At 45.4% G+C, this 20,200-nt stretch overlaps 1 protein-coding gene across 2 annotated transcripts in view; it reads right to left on the bottom strand.

Annotated features, from left to right (window-relative positions):
* Positions 1 to 20,200, bottom strand: part of LOC126237373 (uncharacterized) — a 786,945-nt gene that overhangs the window by 526,277 nt on the left and 240,468 nt on the right. For both annotated transcript variants that reach the window (XM_049947458.1, XM_049947457.1), the window contains exon 13: positions 19,993 to 20,133. In XM_049947458.1, coding sequence (XP_049803415.1) covers positions 19,993 to 20,133 — 141 coding nt within the window. The remainder of the gene's footprint in view (positions 1 to 19,992; positions 20,134 to 20,200) is intronic.

Here is a 20,200-nt window from a genome sequence, read left to right as displayed (position 1 = left end):
CCGCCAGTACGCCAGTATGTTGGAGGCGTAACCAACCCGAAAACCTGGTTCATGCTGTGATAAAAATACATGTAATTATTCCCTTTGTAATGGTTTTAATTTTGAGTGGTCAATAAGAACTAATCATGTTTATAAGATTAAAGTATTATTTACCTTATTTCGAATACTATATTATATTTTAAGAGTTATACTCAACACTGAGGACCACCCATCGACAATGTTCGACTGATTCAATACACATCAGTTCAGAACAGGTGAGGTGTCTGTCTGTCAATGCCACTGAGGTTGGCGGCGGTTCTAGTCGGCGTCCTGCCATTCTCATTTAGGTTTTCCGTGAAGTCCGTAAATCGCATAAGGCAAAAGTCGATTTCCTTCCCATCGTCCCTTAATATGACCTTGTACTCCGTCTCTGACTACCTCGTGATTGACAAGACGTTAAACACTAATCTTCCTTAAACTCCTAAACTCCATAACACACCTAGAAAAGATCTGTATGCTGGGTGAAGTATCATCAGTCTTAATGAGTAGGCAATCTCGCTACCACATTAACGTAATATAGAAGGAAAAATATGAATAAATAAAAAGACAACGAATCGGGGCTTTTTCGCATGGTAGTTACATATTTTTCTAAAATCGTTTTTCAGCATAGAAACTTATGCTAGGACATCATTTCACACCACTTATATGGCAGTATTGAAGACTGCCTAGCTCCTTGGTAAAAATAATAATAAACCCGAAAAATATGATTTCTACGTTAACGATGAGGATTAACGCTTACTGTGAAAATGAAATTTTTATTGCTTCTTGCTTACTGCCTCCAAGTCCCTAGAACTGTAGACCCTATATGGAAATCATGAAGGCCTGCTTATTTATCCCGAGAAATTTACTCACGGGAGGCTAACACGCAATGAAACACGCTGTGACCCTCAATAACAGCTCTGCTGTGAAGAGGTGAAAGACAGCAGATGTGAAATATTTGGGCCAGCCGCTGTGACCGAGCGGTTCTAGGCGCTTCAGTCCGGAACCGCGCTGCCCTTACCGTCGCAGGTTCGATTCCTGCCTCGGGCATGGATGTGTGTGATGTCCTTAAGTTAGTTAGATTTAAGTAGTTCTAAGTCTAGGGGACTGATGACCTCAGATGTTTAGTCTCATAGTGCTTAGAGCCATTTGAACCATTTTTTGAAATTTTTGTTAAGAGGCCGTTTGTGGGATGTCAGACGAACCCCAGTTCCACACAGCGCTCTCAGACGTACGTTGCTCAATCCGAATCGACTTCTGCCCATTTTCATTTCAGTGGGACTGCACTGTCGCTCTTTAATTCAGTCGACATCAATTTGCGTGAACCCCCAACGAAAGAAAGAGTTCCAAGGTAACAAGGAAGCGGGTTTAGGTATATCAGTTCCAGCGATGCTATCAGAAGATGTCCAATATTACAAGGGGCAATTAAAGAGTTTCTGTTCGAAGCCACACTAACCCATTGCCTACTTATCGATGCTCCTATACCCACATCAGAGTCACGCTATGTTGTATAAATGCTGCAACAACGCCTGCAAACGGAAACTTTTTGATCGTCTCTGATACAAGGTGTTGAGAGGTGGCACTCCACTCTGTCACTTTAACAACATTCTCAGTCAGATTAACGTTCATATTTTAAGTCACGCTCTCGGTGTTCTACAGTACTACATTTGGTATGTGTGATATATGACTTCTTGACACGTGGAAATTGTGGGCAGAGTGTTCTTATAAACTCATGTGTAACCAGCAGAGAACTTGTACCTGAGGGGCCGTAGTGGAGGAGACGGAGAACAGGGAGAGCGACAAATTTGGGGAGGGGGCGGGAGATGTAAGTTCTGAGTACAGCAAGCAGGCTATGTGAGTGATTCTGCGAAGCAGAGCTCAGTGAATCGTACCTGCAGAGAGACTTCTGGCCATAGCACTAACTTTCTTCCGCTTGGGTTGGAGAGGAAGATGCCTGTTTGCAAAACATTTTACTTGGGCCAGGTGCAGTCTGTCGTGAATATGGCCACTTGGGGGAAAGTGAGTGGAGGAAGACATTTAAGAGAGACTGGTGTAAACTGAGCTTTTGTGCAAAAGGTGGGAAAGTCATAAAACTCTGTGCATTGTCATGTTACAACTGAGATGATACAGACAGAGCGGCTGCTGCACGTGCTTAGTGCAGGCAAGACTGTAACTCCCCTGACGCCAGGAAGTCACCAGGTTCTTCTAGCGAGCGGCAAAATCATATATATTTCACGGGCACGACTGTCTGGGAAGCTTAGCAGCCTTCTTTCAGAAACTGGAAATGGTCGGCCTGGTAAGATTAGATCTCTTCGTAAATGATGGACTGTGGTCCCATCTAGGTAGATGTTTCTTTTTTGTCAAACATGTCCAATGATTACCTTGAGAACGACGCCTCCCTAGTCTAAAATCTTCTTTTTTCAGTCAAGACAAATTTGGAATCACTGATTGGTTCCTTTCAGGATATGCAAAGTGGGAAACCCGGTGCTGTGTCTCTCGGCTGGCTATCAGTCCAACAGAACGCTCAAGAGGGGAGATTCAGTGAGTAGCTCATAGTTCGATTGTTTTGTGCAATGTGGGGGCGATTTTGTTTTTACTAATTCGGTTCCGGTAGCAAGCCTTTTTGAAAAGTGGTGATTCTTCGCCTTCTTCGTTTCCTGCTCCGCCCTGGAGAATTTCAGGTCTTTCCCTACTGGGTGAGACTTGTGATCTGTATCTTGTGGTGGCCTGTGAGCCAACGGGAGTTTCCAGCTGTACCAGCAGTGGAACTGCATATCATCTTGGAGATATTGTATGTCACAAGGGTGAAGTGAATCGTCCATTTGACGTTTGACAATTCCAGCATGCACCGTCATGCGTATGAGTCAAATTGGTTTGGCCAGACCAGGCAATGGGTGCACCTCACACTGAAATCTGCTGGGATTTCAGGGCTCTGATAGGGAAGTTTCTCGAGTTCTGATAATCAGAACGCCAGACCGAGTAATTTGTAAGTTTTCATTGACGCGTCCAAACATTATAGCTGCCACAGTGCGCCGCTCCTCGCTCACAGTGTGTCGTTTTCTGATGCCGTCTCAATCAAGGGGAAAGGGAAAAATACTGCTGCACAGGTGTACAGTTGTTAAATGACGTTCACGGATCCCTCTTCTCAAGTGAACCATAGGTTGTGGTATATGTTATAGTAGCTGATTCCATCTGAATAGTGTTGGGCCTCACAGTGGATTCGTGTAAACAGAGTCAGATGCGTTGTAAAAGGGATTAATTTAGAGAAAAATTTGTATAGCTTTAATCCCAATGTATGCTTTGCCAATCAAACACCATCCCTTTTTTGATTTGCATTTGCCATTATTAAGTAAGAGTTATCAGCTCGTTGTAATTATAAAAGAATTGATAAACCCTCTAATTATTTTGTAAACTTAAATACGCCAATGTTTTAGTTCATACTCTCTCAACTATTTGCTGTTTTTATTTTACTGTGGCGGTACATGGGTACACCAACAATTTAAGGTTCAGTCTTATTAAATTAATTAATCTGTTTATTAATTTGTGATCTGAAAGCGTGCGTAGGCATAGGAAACTGAAGTGCCATGATTAAATTCACTAATCCCGTGTATAAATCTTTCTTTATGTAAAGATAATAACATTTAGCATAACACAGACACACACACACACACACACACACACACACACACACACACACACACACACACGGCGGCTTGCAGTGTTTCCTTTTTAATTTTTAAGACTCTCTGAAGAACTTTCTGTTTTTGTGTATGGGTCTACAGGTTTTAGCTAAACAGCTCAAACATGTGAAATTAAACTGTAATGGAACCATTCTTCTTCATACAGTGTGATCTTAGCAGACACTGAATAAGAGCAATAAATTTTTCAGAGTACCGGTACCCAAATAAAGTTGAGCTCTTCATGAAATTGTGTTTTAGCCGCAACAGAAGGGATATAGATATGGAAGAGTTGGAGAAAAGTTAATAACGAACAATTAGTTCTGCTTTCTTAGTTCTATAAATGGCAACAATTTTTCAACTGATAAGTTTGTCAGCAGCCGCGGAATCTGTTCCTCTGATTAGTAAATTTCATTCGGTAAAAATGACACACCTCTTATAGTCTTATTTCTCTATCTATGTTGATCGATATTGTTGCATTAATTGTCTGAAAGCGAACAAACATCCTTCTGAGGTTCGAGGTAATTCTCGAAAAAATGAAAAGAACATATATTCTGGAGTAGAATCCGCTACATTGATTATGAGAGCTCAGTACGCTAAAGCAATTAGCTACTGCTAGGGTTCGCTAGAGTTACTATGTACCGTTTACTCGAAATTCCATCGACGTAAGAGTACTTTACCAACCATCCTAAACTTTTATTCCATGCCAGCCATAGGTGAACATCGAAAATTGGTCCGTGACGTAAGCAAATAATCGTAAACCGTCTCTGTCCACGATCTTTTCCTTCTTCGCCAACCAGAATTCAGTTACGCATAATCTCCTCCCATCTGGAATTGCAACATACAGGGTGTTTCAGAATAACCCCCTACAAAATTGGAGGGGATCTGCAAGGTGTTTTAAGAAACAAAATAACCATAGGAATCCGTGTCCGGAAACGTCCTCCAACCACTCTACAGGGCATGGAAGTTATAGGTGCCGGCGCCTGTGGATTTATGTATGCAGGGTCCCAAAAAAATCATCGACAAACTTTAGTGACAGATTGACAGGTTCCTTATGCAGAAAGAAGTAAAAAAGTCTAGTAAACGTGGTCTCTAATATGCTTACCTTAATACACTCCTGGAAATGGAAAAAAGAACACATTGACACCGGTGTGTCAGACCCACCATACTTGCTCCGGACACTGCGGGAGGGCTGTACAAGCAATGATCATACGCACGGCACAGCGGACACACCAGGAACCGCGGTGTTGGCCGTCGAATGGCGCTAGCTGCGCAGCATTTGTGCACCGCCGCCGTCAGTGTCAGCCAGTTTGCCGTGGCATACGGAGCTCCATCGCAGTCTTTAACACTGGTAGCATGCCGCGACAGCGTGGACGTGAACCGTATGTGCAGTTGACGGACTTTGAGCGAGGGCGTATAGTGGGCATGCGGGAGGCCGGGTGGACGTACCGCCGAATTGCTCAACACGTGGGGCGTGAGGTCTCCACAGTACATCGATGTTGTCGCCAGTGGTCGGCGGAAGGTGCACGTGCCCGTCGACCTGGGACCGGACCGCAGCGACGCACGGACGCACGCCAAGACTGTAGGATCCTACGCAGTGCCGTAGGGGACCGCACCGCCACTTCCCAGCAAATTAGGGACACTGTTGCTCCTGGGGTATCGGCGAGGACCATTCGCAACCGTCTCCATGAAGCTGGGCTACGGTCCCGCACACCGTTAGGCCGTCTTCCGCTCACGCCCCAACATCGTGCAGCCCGCCTCCAGTGGTGTCGCGACAGGCGTGAATGGAGGGACGAATGGAGACGTGTCGTCTTCAGCGATGAGAGTCGCTTCTGCCTTGGTGCCAATGATGGTCGTATGCGTGTTTGGCGCCGTGCAGGTGAGCGCCACAATCAGGACTGCATACGACCGAGGCACACAGGGCCAACACCCGGCATCATGGTGTGGGGAGCGATCTCCTACACTGGCCGTACACCACTGGTGATCGTCGAGGGGACACTGAATAGTGCACGGTACATCCAAACCGTCATCGAACCCATCGTTCTACCATTCCTAGACCGGCAAGGGAACTTGCTGTTCCAACAGGACAATGCACGTCCGCATGTATCCCGTGCCACCCAACGTGCTCTAGAAGGTGTAAGTCAACTACCCTGGCCAGCAAGATCTCCGGATCTGTCCCCCATTGAGCATGTTTGGGACTGGATGAAGCGTCGTCTCACGCGGTCTGCACGTTCAGCACGAACGCTGGTCCAACTGAGGCGCCAGGTGGAAATGGCATGGCAAGCCGTTCCACAGGACTACATCCAGCATCTCTACGATCGTCTCCATGGGAGACTAGCAGCCTGCATTGCTGCGAAAGGTGGATATACACTGTACTAGTGCCGACATTGTGCATGCTCTGTTGCCTGTGGCTATGAGCCTGTGGTTCTGTCAGTGTGATCATGTGATGTATCTGACCCCAGGAATGTGTCAATAAAGTTTCCCCTTCCTGGGACAATGAATTCACGGTGCTCTTATTTCAATTTCCAGGAGTGTAGGTATCAGCACTTGTTCATCTTCTGTACTATGAAACAGATCTCTTCCACTGTAAGGTCTTTCTGTTTCATATTTTGGAAGGAGAAAGTATTGACCAAAAAAGAAAAAAAACCCAAATAATCATGGGGTCTAAAATGAATACTCTGAGAGCTATGAACACTTGTTCATCTTCACTGGTGTAAAACATTTCTCTTCTACTGAATAAGTGCTCATAGCTCTTAAGGTACGCATTTTAGGGCCCATGTTTACTAAACATTTTCTCTTGTATTGGTCCATACTACCTCTTCCCAAAATCTGAAGAGCTAAGAGTTTGCAGAAGAAGAAACCTGTTTCACGTTATCTAAAATGAACAAATTCTCATACCTCTTAAGGTATACACTTTAGAGCCTATGTTTACTGGTCATTTTTTTCTTGTTTCGGTCCATACCACCAACTCAAAAAGTTGCCTGCGATACAGCCTTAGCAACAATAGTAGCGGCACATATATTCCTCTGTCAGTGTTATCAGAAAGATTTCCGCTGATAACTTTCGACTTGTTCGTTTCCGGACCAGGGTCCCGTAGCTCAAATTAACACATTTATTCTTCTTCATCATCCCTGAAAGTTTGTAACACCATCACGAAATCACCCTCTAAGTACCAACATCTACAGGCGCCGACGCTCCATATTGTAGTTGGATGACGTTTTCGGACACGGATTCCTATCCAAAATTTGTTCCTCAAGATACTTTCTACATTCCCACGTAGTTCGTCGGTGCAATTTTGAAACACCCTGTATGTTCAGATCGAGTAGCCACTACCCGTAACATTAAAACGTAGTGAGTGGGTTGTTCCTTGTAGTTATTTTAATTTTGTAGTTGTATTAAGTACAAAAGTATTTTTTCAATATCTCACAATACGATGATAGAACGAAATGCATAAGATGTGCATCTTCATCTGGTCTTCCAGAAAATGTGAATCGCGACAATCGGTGATGTTGACGCCATTTTTACAGTTCAGATATCGACCTGCTCGGATAACCTGACTCGAGGGCGCTTGATTCTGAAGGAACGTTTTATCTACAGAGAGGTCCTCACAGTGAGCACCGACTAGAGTTTTGAGAGGTGCGGGGACTAGCAGTTACGGCCATGCAAATAGCCATCCTGCTGTCTCTGTAAGTGATTCCAGAAATCACGTGAATTCTATATATGGACAATGCTTTGCTTCCTAAAGTAGAAGTTGCATCATATACTAATCTGGCGCAGTCTCCGCCATCGATCGATCCCCTGCAGCAGTGGTCAGCCTTTTCGAAGCTTTTTAGTAGGCTTTATCCACATCTCTTTTGGTAAATTGCAGGCTATTATTCCATTATACCAGAGAGCTTAGGCATTTCCAGATCGATATCACGTGGTGGATTAACAACCGTTGGTCTGGTAAACCAACAGACTGAGTTTGGTTTTGAGGCGGTTTCCCATGCTCTCTTAGACAAATGCAGTGCTGTTCCCGAAATCCGGCTCAGAAAATACGATACACAGGCATCTAAAATACGTTAACACACAGGACACAGTGTACACTGTTCATAGACAAATGGCAAACACCAGTAGTGTGTGTTCAATGGACGCAAGATACGCACTGCTTGTTCAGCATAAACAATAGACGAAGGAGGAGCTAATGAAAAAATTACACTGAAATGACAAATACATGTTATAGTGATACGCACATGTACAGATGGCTATAGTATCGCGCACACAAGGTGTAAAATAGCAGTGCGTTGGCGGAGCTGCACAGAAGGTGTAAAAGAGCAGTGCGTTGGCGGAGCTGTCCTTTGTACTCTGGTGATTCACGTGAAAACGTTTCCGACGTGATTCTGGCCGCACGACAGGGATTAACAATCTCTGAGCGCGGAATAGTAGTTGGAGTTAGTCGCATAGGACATTCCAGCTGGGAACTCGTTAGAAGCCACAGTGTTAAGAGTGTACCGAGAATACCAAATTTCAGACTCTACCTCTCACCGTGGTGGACGGTCTTCACTTAACGACCGAGGGCACCGGCTTTTGCGTAAAGTTGTCAGCGCTGACAAGTAACATTGCGTGAAATAACCGCAGAAATCGATGTGGGAGGTTCGACGAAGTATCCATTACGACAGTATGGTGAAATTTGGCGTTAATGGGTCATGGCAGCAGACGACCGACGCGAGTGTCTTTAATAACAGCACGACTTCGCCTGCGGCGCCTCTCCTCGGCTCGTGACCGTATCGGTTGGACCCTAGACTACTGGGAAACCGTGGCATGGTCAGATAAGTCCCGATTTCGGTTGGTAAGAACTGATGGTAGGATTCGAGTGTGGCGCAGACCCCATGAAGCCATGGACCTATGTCGTTAACAAGGCACTGTGCAGGCTGGCGGCGGCTCCATAGAGATACTGGCTGTGTGTACATATAATGAACTGGGTCCTCTGGCCAGACGTAGCTTTGAGACCATTTGCAAGCATTCACGGACAGTGCGCCATGTCTCTGGGTCACAATTGTTCGCGAATGATTTGAAGAACTTTCTGGATAATTCGAGCGAATGATTTGGTCACCCAAATTGCTCTACATGAATCCCATCGAACATTTGTGGGACATGACTGAGATGGCAGTTAGTGCACAAAATCCAGCAACGGCTATAAAGACGTCATGGCTAAATATTTCTGCAGGGAACTTCCAACGACTTGTTGAGTCTACGCCATTTCGAGTTGCTGCACTATGACGGACAAAAAGAGGTTGACCAATATTGGGAGGTATTCCACTACTTTTGTCACATCAGTGTAAATTTCGATAGCATTCCTTACATGGGTTGACAAATGCGATGTTTCACAGTAAGTTTAGATTAGCGGCGCCCATTTTTCATGATTCTCAGCAAATTTCGTAAATTCGCACTCACTATGAGTTGCGATTCAGGCGGGGACTAATGTTCTCTGAATGGGCTGTACAACTGGCAGCGGGAGCGCGGCAAAGTGCGTTCACCCTCTCAGTACCGACTCTGGCCGCTGGGTCCTCGGGTCATGCAGTCAAACGACTGCGGCCCTCGGTATGAGGTTAGGAGGACTAAAACTTGTAAATTATTTCATGGTCTTATGGAAAACGTACTCGTAGCTAAGATAAACGACTAATTACACAACACTTTATCTCAACGCCACAATCAGCCGTAAATGTTTATAATAACCATCGCATTTGTACGCTGCCGTTGGCGGGAAAGTAAGCAACGCTCATTGTGGATCGTACTGCTGAGCTCCAAAATGATGGAAATCGAAGCATGCCACAAGTGGGACTCTACAGAAGAACTCTGCCGCCTGCACTCCCAAAGAGGAGTAGAACATAATGCAACTAGGTACATGTGTATAACTAAATCATATAAACGTGCATATGGTGTTACAACAGCAATAAGTGGCTGTTAGGACGTTTTAATATGAAAGATCTAAATAAACACGCTTACGTTGAACTCGTGCATCTTCCCAGTGAATACGACGAAAAGCTAAAACATCAATTAGTACATTCTTCTATGTTTAGAGGACTGTCAAGTACTGCAGTGTTCGTTCACTGTTCCGCCCATCGAATGAATTCAGTCCTATCACAAGACGTGTTAAAGATCTAAGAATGCAGAAATTTTTCCTCTTTTCCAATAGCCATGTATCTTTGTTTTTTCAAGGCTAGCAGAAAGAACCCGGCCTCTAGAAAAAGAGTAAAGAAACGACTGCCTAAACCATGTGCTACGCAGTGAAGTCCTGCATCCCGTTTGATGGAAACCAAATACTGTAGTAACTTGGTTTTACTTTTCAAAAATGTAATAAATGCCGGCCGGGGTGGCCGAGCGGTTCTAGGCGCTAAAGTCGGGAACCGCGCGACCGCTACGGTCGCAGGATTAAATTCTGCCTCTGGCATGGATGTGTGTGATGTCCTTAGGTTAGTTAGGTTTAAGTAGTTCTAAGTTCTAGGGGACTGATGACCACAGATGTTAAGTGCAATGAGCGTTGCTTACTTTCCCGCCAACAGCAACATACAAATGCGATGGTTATTAAAAACATTTACGGCTGATTGTGGCATTGAGATAAAGTGATGTGTAGTTAATCGTTTATCTTAGCCACGAGTACGTTTTCCATAAGACCATGAAAGAATTTACAGCTTTTTGTCCTCCTAACCTCATGCTCAGAGCCATTTGAACCATTTTTTGTAATAAATCCAGACAACTGGAAGGAGCAAGGTTCAGATCGTCCACATTTACCAAAGCCACTTTAACTGAACCCATCAAAATTTGCACGATGTATGTTTCACGTTGTGTGTATTGGAGATATATGGTGTACTAAAACCATTTTACCGCTTCCCAACCAACTTAGGTGTTCAAATTGTTCAAATGGCTCTGAGCCCTATGGGACTTAACATGTGAGGTCATCAGTCCCCTAGAACTTAAAACTACTTAAACCTAACTAACCTAGGAACATCTCACACATCCATACCCGAGGCAGGATTCGAACCTGCGACCGTAGCGGTCGCGCGGTTCCAGACTGAAGCGCCTAGAACCGCTCGGCAACACCGGCCGGCGGTATATGTTCCATTCCCTCTAACTGTACTGTGTTGATCGTTATCCGAATTGTTAACATGCAACTGTGACGTATTTATTGACTCGTACTGGAACACAGGAACTCGGAATTTGAAGAGTAAACGCTCCCAGAGACGAGGAAGGCTATGCTGTGGCGTCTCCCACTGTAGATTACTGAACATTTCTGTGTCGGCCTCGTTCTGTGTAAGCAAATTTGTGACGAATCACGTATCCGTTTTTGGAATCGCTCTCTTCCTTCTATCCAACTTGTCAAGGGCTCTAGATAATCGAAGAACAATCCAAAACTGGCCAAAGAACAAGACCTCCTTCTCACGTGTTTCCTCAGCTGACTGCATTGTGGAGCCTCGCATATCCTGCTGGAATATCGTTTGATACAGTGGTCAGGGCGTAACATAGGCTTCACAATTTCTGTCACACATTGGCGAACATTTTGCCTCCGTTCAACAGTTATCGTATTAGCGGCGAGTCAGGGTATGCATCGGACATTACATTCAAAAAAGCTACAAACCCCTTGAAGATGCCCTCCGGAGAGGAGTACGAAACGCTGGGTTTCAACAAGAAATTCATGACAGTGTCAAAACAGCCCGAATATTTCAATAAGAGCGAATCATCAAATCAGTCCCGTTGTCATATCCAACAGCTTCTCACGACATGCTTCCAAGAATAGAGGCGATATGGGTCTTGAGGATCACTGCTTTCAGTAACCTTCACTCAGGTCATCTACAGACACGTTTGTGTCGACCTCGCCACCGCAGACAGAAGTGAGACTCATCGCTGAACACTAGAATAACACTAAATGTTCCAGTCGATTCTGGCATCCGAGCCTCCGTTGCCCGCGGTATGGTATCAGCGGTAATTCGAGACCTCAACCCAACTTGCAGTAATCTGTTGTCGGCGGTTCGTGGTGACGCAGTGCCTGCAAACTCTACCAGAATTTTAGATGTGATCTGTCTGCATCTAGTAGAGTAATTCCACGATCTTCACATGTTGTAGTCTGTGCGGAAGAGACTGGGCCTACTCTTCTTCACACATTGCTGTGCTGGAGTTAGCACTCATTCTGCTGCCAGCTACGACTACATCCAGACTCTCTAAGCTATAGAGAAGTGCATCGAAGAGCGTACATCCCTTTGCACGAGTTATCAGAGATTCGTCCCTTTCCATTCGCGTATGGAGCGAACAAAGAATGACTTTTGAAATGCCTATGTACGCGCTGTAGTCAGTCTTGGTCTTTTCCTTACCGTCCTAGCGGAGAGATACGTAGGGGGCTGTGGTATATTCCCACATACATCTTTTAATGTCCTTAAATTCTGGTTTTTGAAATTTCATAAGCAGATTTTCTTTGCATAGCCTGCGTCTATCTTCAGGCATCTGCCAATTCAGTTTCTTCAACAAGTCTGAGACACTCAGCCATGGGTCAAATAAACCTGTGACCATTCGTGCTGGCTTTCTTTGTATACATACAACATACGCTGTCAGTCCCATTTGGTAAGGGATCCACACGTTTGAGCAATACTTTAGGATGGGTACAATGAATGATTTCTAAACAGTCTCCTTTGTAAACTTATTACATTTCCCTAGTATAATACATGTTTCACCCACGACCATGTCTTTGTCATGTCCCACTTCATAGCCCTACTAATGTTACACCTAACTAGTTATAAGCAAGCTGCCAATATTTGCACCGCTTTGGAATATTACTGAGATCCGACCGAATATTTGTGCAGCTTTCTTCAGACGCTACATCATTATACACGGTGCAGTCAATTAACGTTACGATCGCCTATACTCTACGTTAACGTGCAACCATCATTCACAGATCGCAGGTGGCAGCACTAGCAGAGCAGGGTACATAAAGTGTGTCGGGGGACGCGGAAAACAGTGCAGTCCTTATCGTAATGCGGAAATGGAGCTATTTATCTGACGTCCGAAAGCGCATGATCATTGGCTTTCGGGGCAATGGTGGAAGCATTTCGGAAACAGCTGAGCCTGTAAGCTGTGCACCTGCCGCTGTGGTTAAAGTATACAATGCGAGGCAAAATGGCACTATCCAAAACCGGTGCCAAGACAGCTATCGTGCATTACGGGCCACAGATGTCGAGTCTGAATAGCGGCTGAGGAGATGTGTACTGGCGAACAGACGTGCAACCTACCGCACAGATGAACAGTGCCTTCTCAACGACGGTCCAGCGAACGTTGCTGCGTATGGCCTTCCGCAGCAGGCGTCTGGTTCAGGTAGCCATGCTGCTTGGTGTTCATCGGCAATGGAGGCTGGAATTTGCACGCCAGTAGCACAACTGGACGTTCGCTGAGTGGCGACAGGTGTCCTTTCCAGATGAACCGTGTTTCATGCTCCGTTGGACAGACGTAAAACACCCTACAGCAATCACTGGTATGGTCCAGTCGTAGGACGGAGCTAATGGTTTGGAGAAAGTTTTCGTGGCATTCCCTGAGTGATCTAGTCATTCTGGGAGCCACTATGGATGAACATGAGTTCATCTTTGGGGACTCTGTCCAGCTCTCCATGCAGTGTCCTTTCCCTCGGTACAACGTAACATGTCAAACAACTACATCTACATCTACATTTATACTCCGCAAGCCACACAACGGTGTGTGGCGGAGGGCACTTTACGTGCCGCTGTCATTACCTCCCTTTCCTGTTCCAGTATTGTATGGTTCGCGGGAAGAACGACTGCCGAAAAGCCTCCGTGCGCGCTCGTATCTCACTAATTTTACATTACTGATCTCCTCGGAAGGTATAAGTAGGGGGAAGCAATAAATTCGATACCTCATCCAGAAATGCACACTCTCGAAACCTGAACAGCAAGCTACACCGCGATGCAGAGCGCCTCTCTTGCAGAGTCTGCCACTTGAGTTAGCTAAACATCGCCGTAACGCTAGCACGCTTACCAAATAATCCTGTGACGAAACGCGCCGCTCTTCTTTGGATCTTCTCTATCTCCTCTGTCAACCCGACCTGGTACGGATCCCACACTGATGAGCAATACTCAAGTATAGGCCGAACGAGCGTTTTGTAAGCCACCTCCTTTGTTGATGGACTACATTTTCTAAGGACTCTGCCAATGAATCTCAACCTGGCACCCGCCTTACCAACAATTAATTTTATATGTTCCACTTCAAATCGTTCTGTACGCATACTCCCAGATATTTTACAGAAGTAACTGCTACCGGTGTTTGTTCCGCTATCATATAATCATACAATAAAGGATCCTTCTTTCTATGTATTCGCAATACATTACATTTGTCTATGTTAAGGGTCAGTTGCCACTCCCTGCACCAAGTGCCTATCCGTTGAAGATCTTCCTGCATTTCGCTACAATTTTCTAATGCTGCAACTTCTCTGTATACTACAGCATCATCCGCGAAAAGCCGCATGGAACTTCCGACACTATCTACTAGGTCATTTATATATATTGTGAAAAGCAATGGTCCCATAAGACACCCCTGTGGCACGCCAGAGGTTACTTTAACGTCTGTAGACGTCTCTCCAATGAGAACAACATGCTGTGTTCTGTCTTCTAAAAATTCTTCAATCCAGCCACACAGCTGGTCTGATATTCCGTAGGCTCTTATTTTCTTTATCAGGCGACAGTGTGGAACTGTCCCTTTCCGGAAGTCAAGGGAAATGGCATCTACCTGGGAGCCTGTATCTAATATTTTTTGGGTCTCATGAACAAATAAAGCGAGTTGGGTCTCACACGATCGCTGTTTCCGGAATCCATGTTGATTCCTACAGAGTAGATTCTGGGTTTCCAGAAATGACATGATACGCGAGCAAAAAACATGTTCTAAAATTCTACAACAGATCGATGTCAGAGATATAGGCCTATAGTCTTGCGCATCTGCTCGACGACCCTTCCTGAAAACTGGAACTACCTGTGCTCCTTTCCAATCATTTGGAACCTTCCGTTCCTCTAGAGACTTGCGGTGCACGGCTGTTAGAAGGGGAACAAGTTCTTTCGCGTACTCGGCGTAGAATCGAATTGGTATCCCGTCAGGTCCAGTGGACTTTCCTCTGTTGAGTGATTTCAGTTGCTTTTCTATTCCTTGGATACTTATTCCGATCCAGCCATTTTTTCGTTCCTTCGAGGATTTAGAGAAGGAACTGCAGTGCGGTATTTCTCTGTGAAGCAGCTTTGGAAAAAGATGTTTAGTATTTCAGCTTTACGCGTGTCATCCTCTGTTTCAATGCCATTATCATCCCAGAGTGTCTGGATATGCTGTTTCGATCCACTTACTGATTTAACGTAAGACCAGAACTTCCTAGGATTTTCTGTCAAATCGGTATATATAATTTTACTTTCGAATTCACTGAACGCTTCACGCATAGCCCTCCTTACGCTTTGACATCGTTTAGCTTCTGTTTGTCTGAGAGGTTTTTGCTGCGTTTAAATTTGCAGTGAAGCTCTCTTTGCTTTCGCAGTAGTTTCCTAAATTTGTTGTTGGCCCACGGTGGGTTTCTCCCGCCCCTTACAATTTTACTCGGCACGTACCTGTCTAAAGCGCATTTTACGATTGCCTTGAACTTTTTCCATAAACACTCAACATTGTCAGTGTCGGAACAGAAATTTTCGTTTTGATCTGTTAGGTAGTCTGAAATCTGCCTTCTATTACTCTTGCTAAACAGATAAACCATCCTCTCTTTTTTTATATTCCTATTTACTTCCATATTCCGGGATGCTGCAACGGCCTGATGATCACTGATTCCCTGTTCTGTGCTTACAGAGTCGAAAAGTTCGGGTCTGTTTGTTATCAGTAGGTCCAAGATGTTATCTCCACGAGTCGGTTCTCTGCTTGATTGCTCGAGGTAATTTTCGGATAGTGCACTCAGTATAATGTCACTTGATGCTCTGTCCCTACCACCCGTCCTAAGCATCTGAGTGTCCCAGTCTATATCTGGTAAATTGATATCTCCACCTAAGACTGTAACATGCTGAGGAAATTTATGTGAAATGTATTCCAGATTTTCTCTCAATTGTTCTGCCACTAATGCTGCTGAGTCGGGAGGTCGGTAAAAGGAGCCAATTATTAACCTAGCTCGGTTGTTGAGTATAACCTCCACCCATAATAATTCAGAGGAACTATCCACTTCTATTTCACTACAGGATAAACTAGTACTAACAGCGACAAACACTCCACCACCGGTTGCATGCAATCTATCCTTTCTAAACACCGTCTGTGCCTTTGTAAAAAATTCGGCAGAATTTATCTCTGGCTTCAGCCAGCTTTCCGTACCTATAACGATTTCAGCTTCGGTGCTTTGTATCAGTGCTTGAAGTTCCGGTACTTTACCAACGCAGCTTCGACAGTTTACAATTACAATACCGATTGCTGCTTGGTCCCCGCATGTCCGGACTTTGCTCCGCAGCCTTTGAGGCTGCTGCCCTTTCTGTACTTGCCCGAGGCCATCTAACCTAAAAAACCGCCCAGTCCACGCCACACAACCCCTGCTACCCGTGTAGCCGCCTGCTGTGTGTAGTGGACTCCTGACCTATCCAGCGGAACCCGAAACCCCACCACCCTATGGCGCAAGTCGAGGAATCTGCAGCCCACACGGTCGCAGAACCGTCTTAGCCTCTGATTCAGACCCTCCACTAGGCTCTGTACCAAAGGTCCGCAGTCAGTCCTGTCGACTATGCTGCAGATGGTGAGCTCTGCTTTCATCCCGCTAGCGAAACTGGCAGTCTTCACCAAATGAGATTGTGGTGTCACCGCCAGACACCACACTTGCTAGGTGGTAGCTTTTAAATCGGCCGCGGTCCGTTAGTATACGTCGGACCCGCGTGTCGCCACTGCTGTCAGTACTTTCAGACCGAGCGCCACCACACGGCAGGTCTAGAGAGACGTCCTGGCACTCGCCCCAGTTGTACAGCAGACTTTGCTAGCGAAGCCACACTGACAAATACGCTCTCATATGCCGAGAAGATAGTTAGCATAGCCTTCAGCTAAGTCAATTGCTACGACCTAGCAAGGCGCCATCACCAAGTTATATTGAGATGATAATACTGTATCAACAAGACCAATGTTCACCAATTGTGGATTAAAGTTAAGTATTCCAGCAGCTACGTACTTTTCTTTATAGCATTCATTACGTATCCTGTTTCAGACCTCACGCCAGCCTGCGTGAGTTTAAGCACGTGCCTTTCGGCTTCCTCTCATTGTGACTTGGCTGTCTTGCATAGTCACAACACAGATAGCCACCGGAAGCCAGAGAGGATTTCCTCCGATCCATAGCGACACACATCATTGGTGCCGACATGAGCGACCACCTGGAGATGGGTGCACCCTAACTTCCAGCGTAGCTCCGTGGTTCGAAGATCACTGGGATGAGTTTACTGTAGTCCCCAAGCCACCACGCGCCCCGGATTTAAACCTAATAGGGAGTCTGTGAGACCACCTTGATCGGGCCGTTCGCGACATGGATCCTCAGTCGAGAGACATAGCACAGCTGGTCACGGCACTGGGGCCGACATGGCTCCGCACTTTTGTCGGTACCATGCAGAGCCTCATTGACTCTCCTTCCGCTCGTCTCACAGCGGACTGTGCTGCACAAGACGGTTACTTAGGCTTTTGAGAGGTGGCTACACTGATGTGACTAGGAAATGTAGATAACTGCATCAACTGCAAAATGTCTGAGGTTACTATTAATATTGCCTACAAGCTCCTCAATATACAATACAAAGGACAAGGGTCACAACACAGGTAGTTGGGGCACATCCCGAAGTTACTTCTATACCTGTCACTGACTATTCATCCAAGATAACATGCTGTTTTCTCCCTACGAATAGAAATCGTCAATCTATTCTCAAATTTCGCTTGATACGGCATAGGTTCAATATTTTGATAATAGACGTCTTAGGGATCTGTCATTATGATACTCGCATGTCCCTCACGTGATTGATTCGACGTTCCTGAAAAAAGCCCGAAACACGGCAGTAAGCTGCACGTGCATGCGCTGTGGCCATACTGTGTTGCCATTTCCACATGAAAACTATCAACAGGGTAGACAAACCCAACATCCGTCATTCACACCAGTCGTTGTCTGTACGAATGTCCTTTTTTCTGTCCTGAAAAGAACCTCACATCAGCATAAAATTTTAATCAGTACATCCAAAAGGCATGGGAATACTGGAGTATGTGTTTGGCATCGTCCAGTTTGGCGCTGATGGTGTAGCTCTCTCTATTTCCATTAATGGTCATCACCTGTCTATGCAGCCAGCCTTGAACATCACCCTCTACTTGTATTGTGGTTGGTATTACAACAAAGTGGCCTGTATGTATATTTCCATTAATGGTCATCACCTGTCTATGCAGCCAGCCTTGAACATCACCCTCTACTTGTATTGTGGTTGGTATTACAACAAAGTGGCCTGTATGTATATTTCCATTAATGGTCATCACCTGTCTATGCAGCCAGCCTTGAACATCACCCTCTACTTGTATTGTGGTTGGTATTACAACAAAGTGGCCTGTATGTATATTTCCATTAATGGTCATCACCTGTCTATGCAGCCAGCCTTGAACATCACCCTCTACTTGTATTGTGGTTGGTATTACAACAAAGTGGCCTGTATGTATATTTCCATTAATGGTCATCACCTGTCTATGCAGCCAGCCTTGAACATCACCCTCTACTTGTATTGTGGTTGGTATTACAACAAAGTGGCCTGTATGTATATTTCCATTAATGGTCATCACCTGTCTATGCAGCCAGCCTTGAACATCACCCTCTACTTGTATTGTGGTTGGTATTACAACAAAGTGGCCTGTATGTATATGACGGTATTCTAACTGCCATATTATACTTTTTCTGAGGAACGCAGGTGAACAATTCAAGGAACACTGGAAGGTAAAGTACTAGGTGAGACTCTGCTTTACGGTAAAGAGACAACGGAAAATAAAAATATTACAAAAATAAAATACAGGCATCTCAAATCATATTACTGAGAGCAGTAAAAGGTCTCTCTACGGGAGAGGAATGGGAATGAAGAAACTAGACAGCAATTAAAAATAATTTTTTCAGTGATAAAATGTCTCAGTAAAACGCGGAGCACCATGTACGAAGGACGGACAACGATAGTTTCCCGAAATCTGCTATCAATTATCATCCTACTGAAAGAAGAGACGTTTTTCGCCCCATGAAAATATGGTTTGAAATTTGAGGTAGTAACGGACTCCAAGCTAACCCGTGAAGAAGAACAGGAACTCGTGTCGCTACCTTCGCTTCCGACCACGATATTTACGTGAGAAATAGTACGGTCGGCTTGTTGCTCAGGCTGATTCAGTTCGAGTTCCTGTTCCGTCTTCAATTACCTCGGTGTAACACTACTTGCTTACACTGTTCCTTTTAGGGTTCCTCATTTATGTAATGCCATGAATAGTAAAAATATGAGGAGTGTAAATCAACGAAATTTTTACTCTGAAGAGGAGTGTGCCCTGATATGAAACTTCCTGACGGATTAAAACTGTGTGTCTCACCGAGACTCGATTCTGGAGCTTCGCCTTTCGTGGGCAAATGGTCTACTCACAGCTTCCCAAGCATGACTCATGACCTTTCCTCACAGCTTTACTTCTGTCAAAACCTTATCTGTGAAGTTAGAAAGGTATCAGAAGAGGTACTGGCGGAAGTAACGCTGTGTGGAAAGGTCGTGAGCCGCGCTTTGCAAGCTCAGTCAGTAGAGCAATTGTCCGCCAAAGGCAAAGGTCTCTAGTTGGTGCGGCACACAGTTTTAATCTGCCAGGAAGTTTAAAGAGTGTAAGACTCGCAAAGAGTTCACTTGGATGACTGTCCTTCCAGTGAACCCTGAGATGGGACTGTGGTGAGAGCACGTGCATCCAGAACAAAAATGCCGACCGGCATGGCCGAGCGGTTCTAGGCGCTGCAGTCTGGAACCGCGCGACTGCTACGGTCGCAGGTTCGAATCCTGCCTCGGGTATGGATGTGTGTGATGTCCTTAGGTTAGTTAGGTTTAAGTAGTTCTAAGTTCTAAGGGACTGATGACCTCAGAAGTTGAGTCCCATAGTGCTCAGAGCCATTTGAACCATTTTTGAACAACACAAATACGTGTCAGGGTCAAAATATCCTGAATGCAGAGTACTGTCGGCAGCCAGAGAGCTTAAAGTCAGGATGGAAAAATTAAAGGCTCCGTAGAATGTGAGAGGTGGCACTTACCCCTGTGGCGTGGCGACGATGCAGAAAAGGTAGGCGAGAGCCGGCACCCTGGCCGGCGGTCCCAGCAGCCACGGCAGGCCCAGCAGGAAGAACAGCATCACGGCATAAAGCGTACGCCTCCTCAGCTGCGCCGTGCTGCGTCTGCAACACACCGAGCCGCCTCTCCGTACTTAGATTACTACTCTACTTTATTTGCTCCACACTTACA

The sequence above is a fragment of the Schistocerca nitens genome, chromosome 2 (genome assembly GCF_023898315.1).
Source record: "Schistocerca nitens isolate TAMUIC-IGC-003100 chromosome 2, iqSchNite1.1, whole genome shotgun sequence".
NCBI lineage: Eukaryota > Metazoa > Arthropoda > Insecta > Orthoptera > Acrididae > Schistocerca > Schistocerca nitens.
The sequence above is the reverse complement of the archived record's forward strand: the minus strand, read 5'-3'. Positions and strand labels throughout refer to the sequence as shown.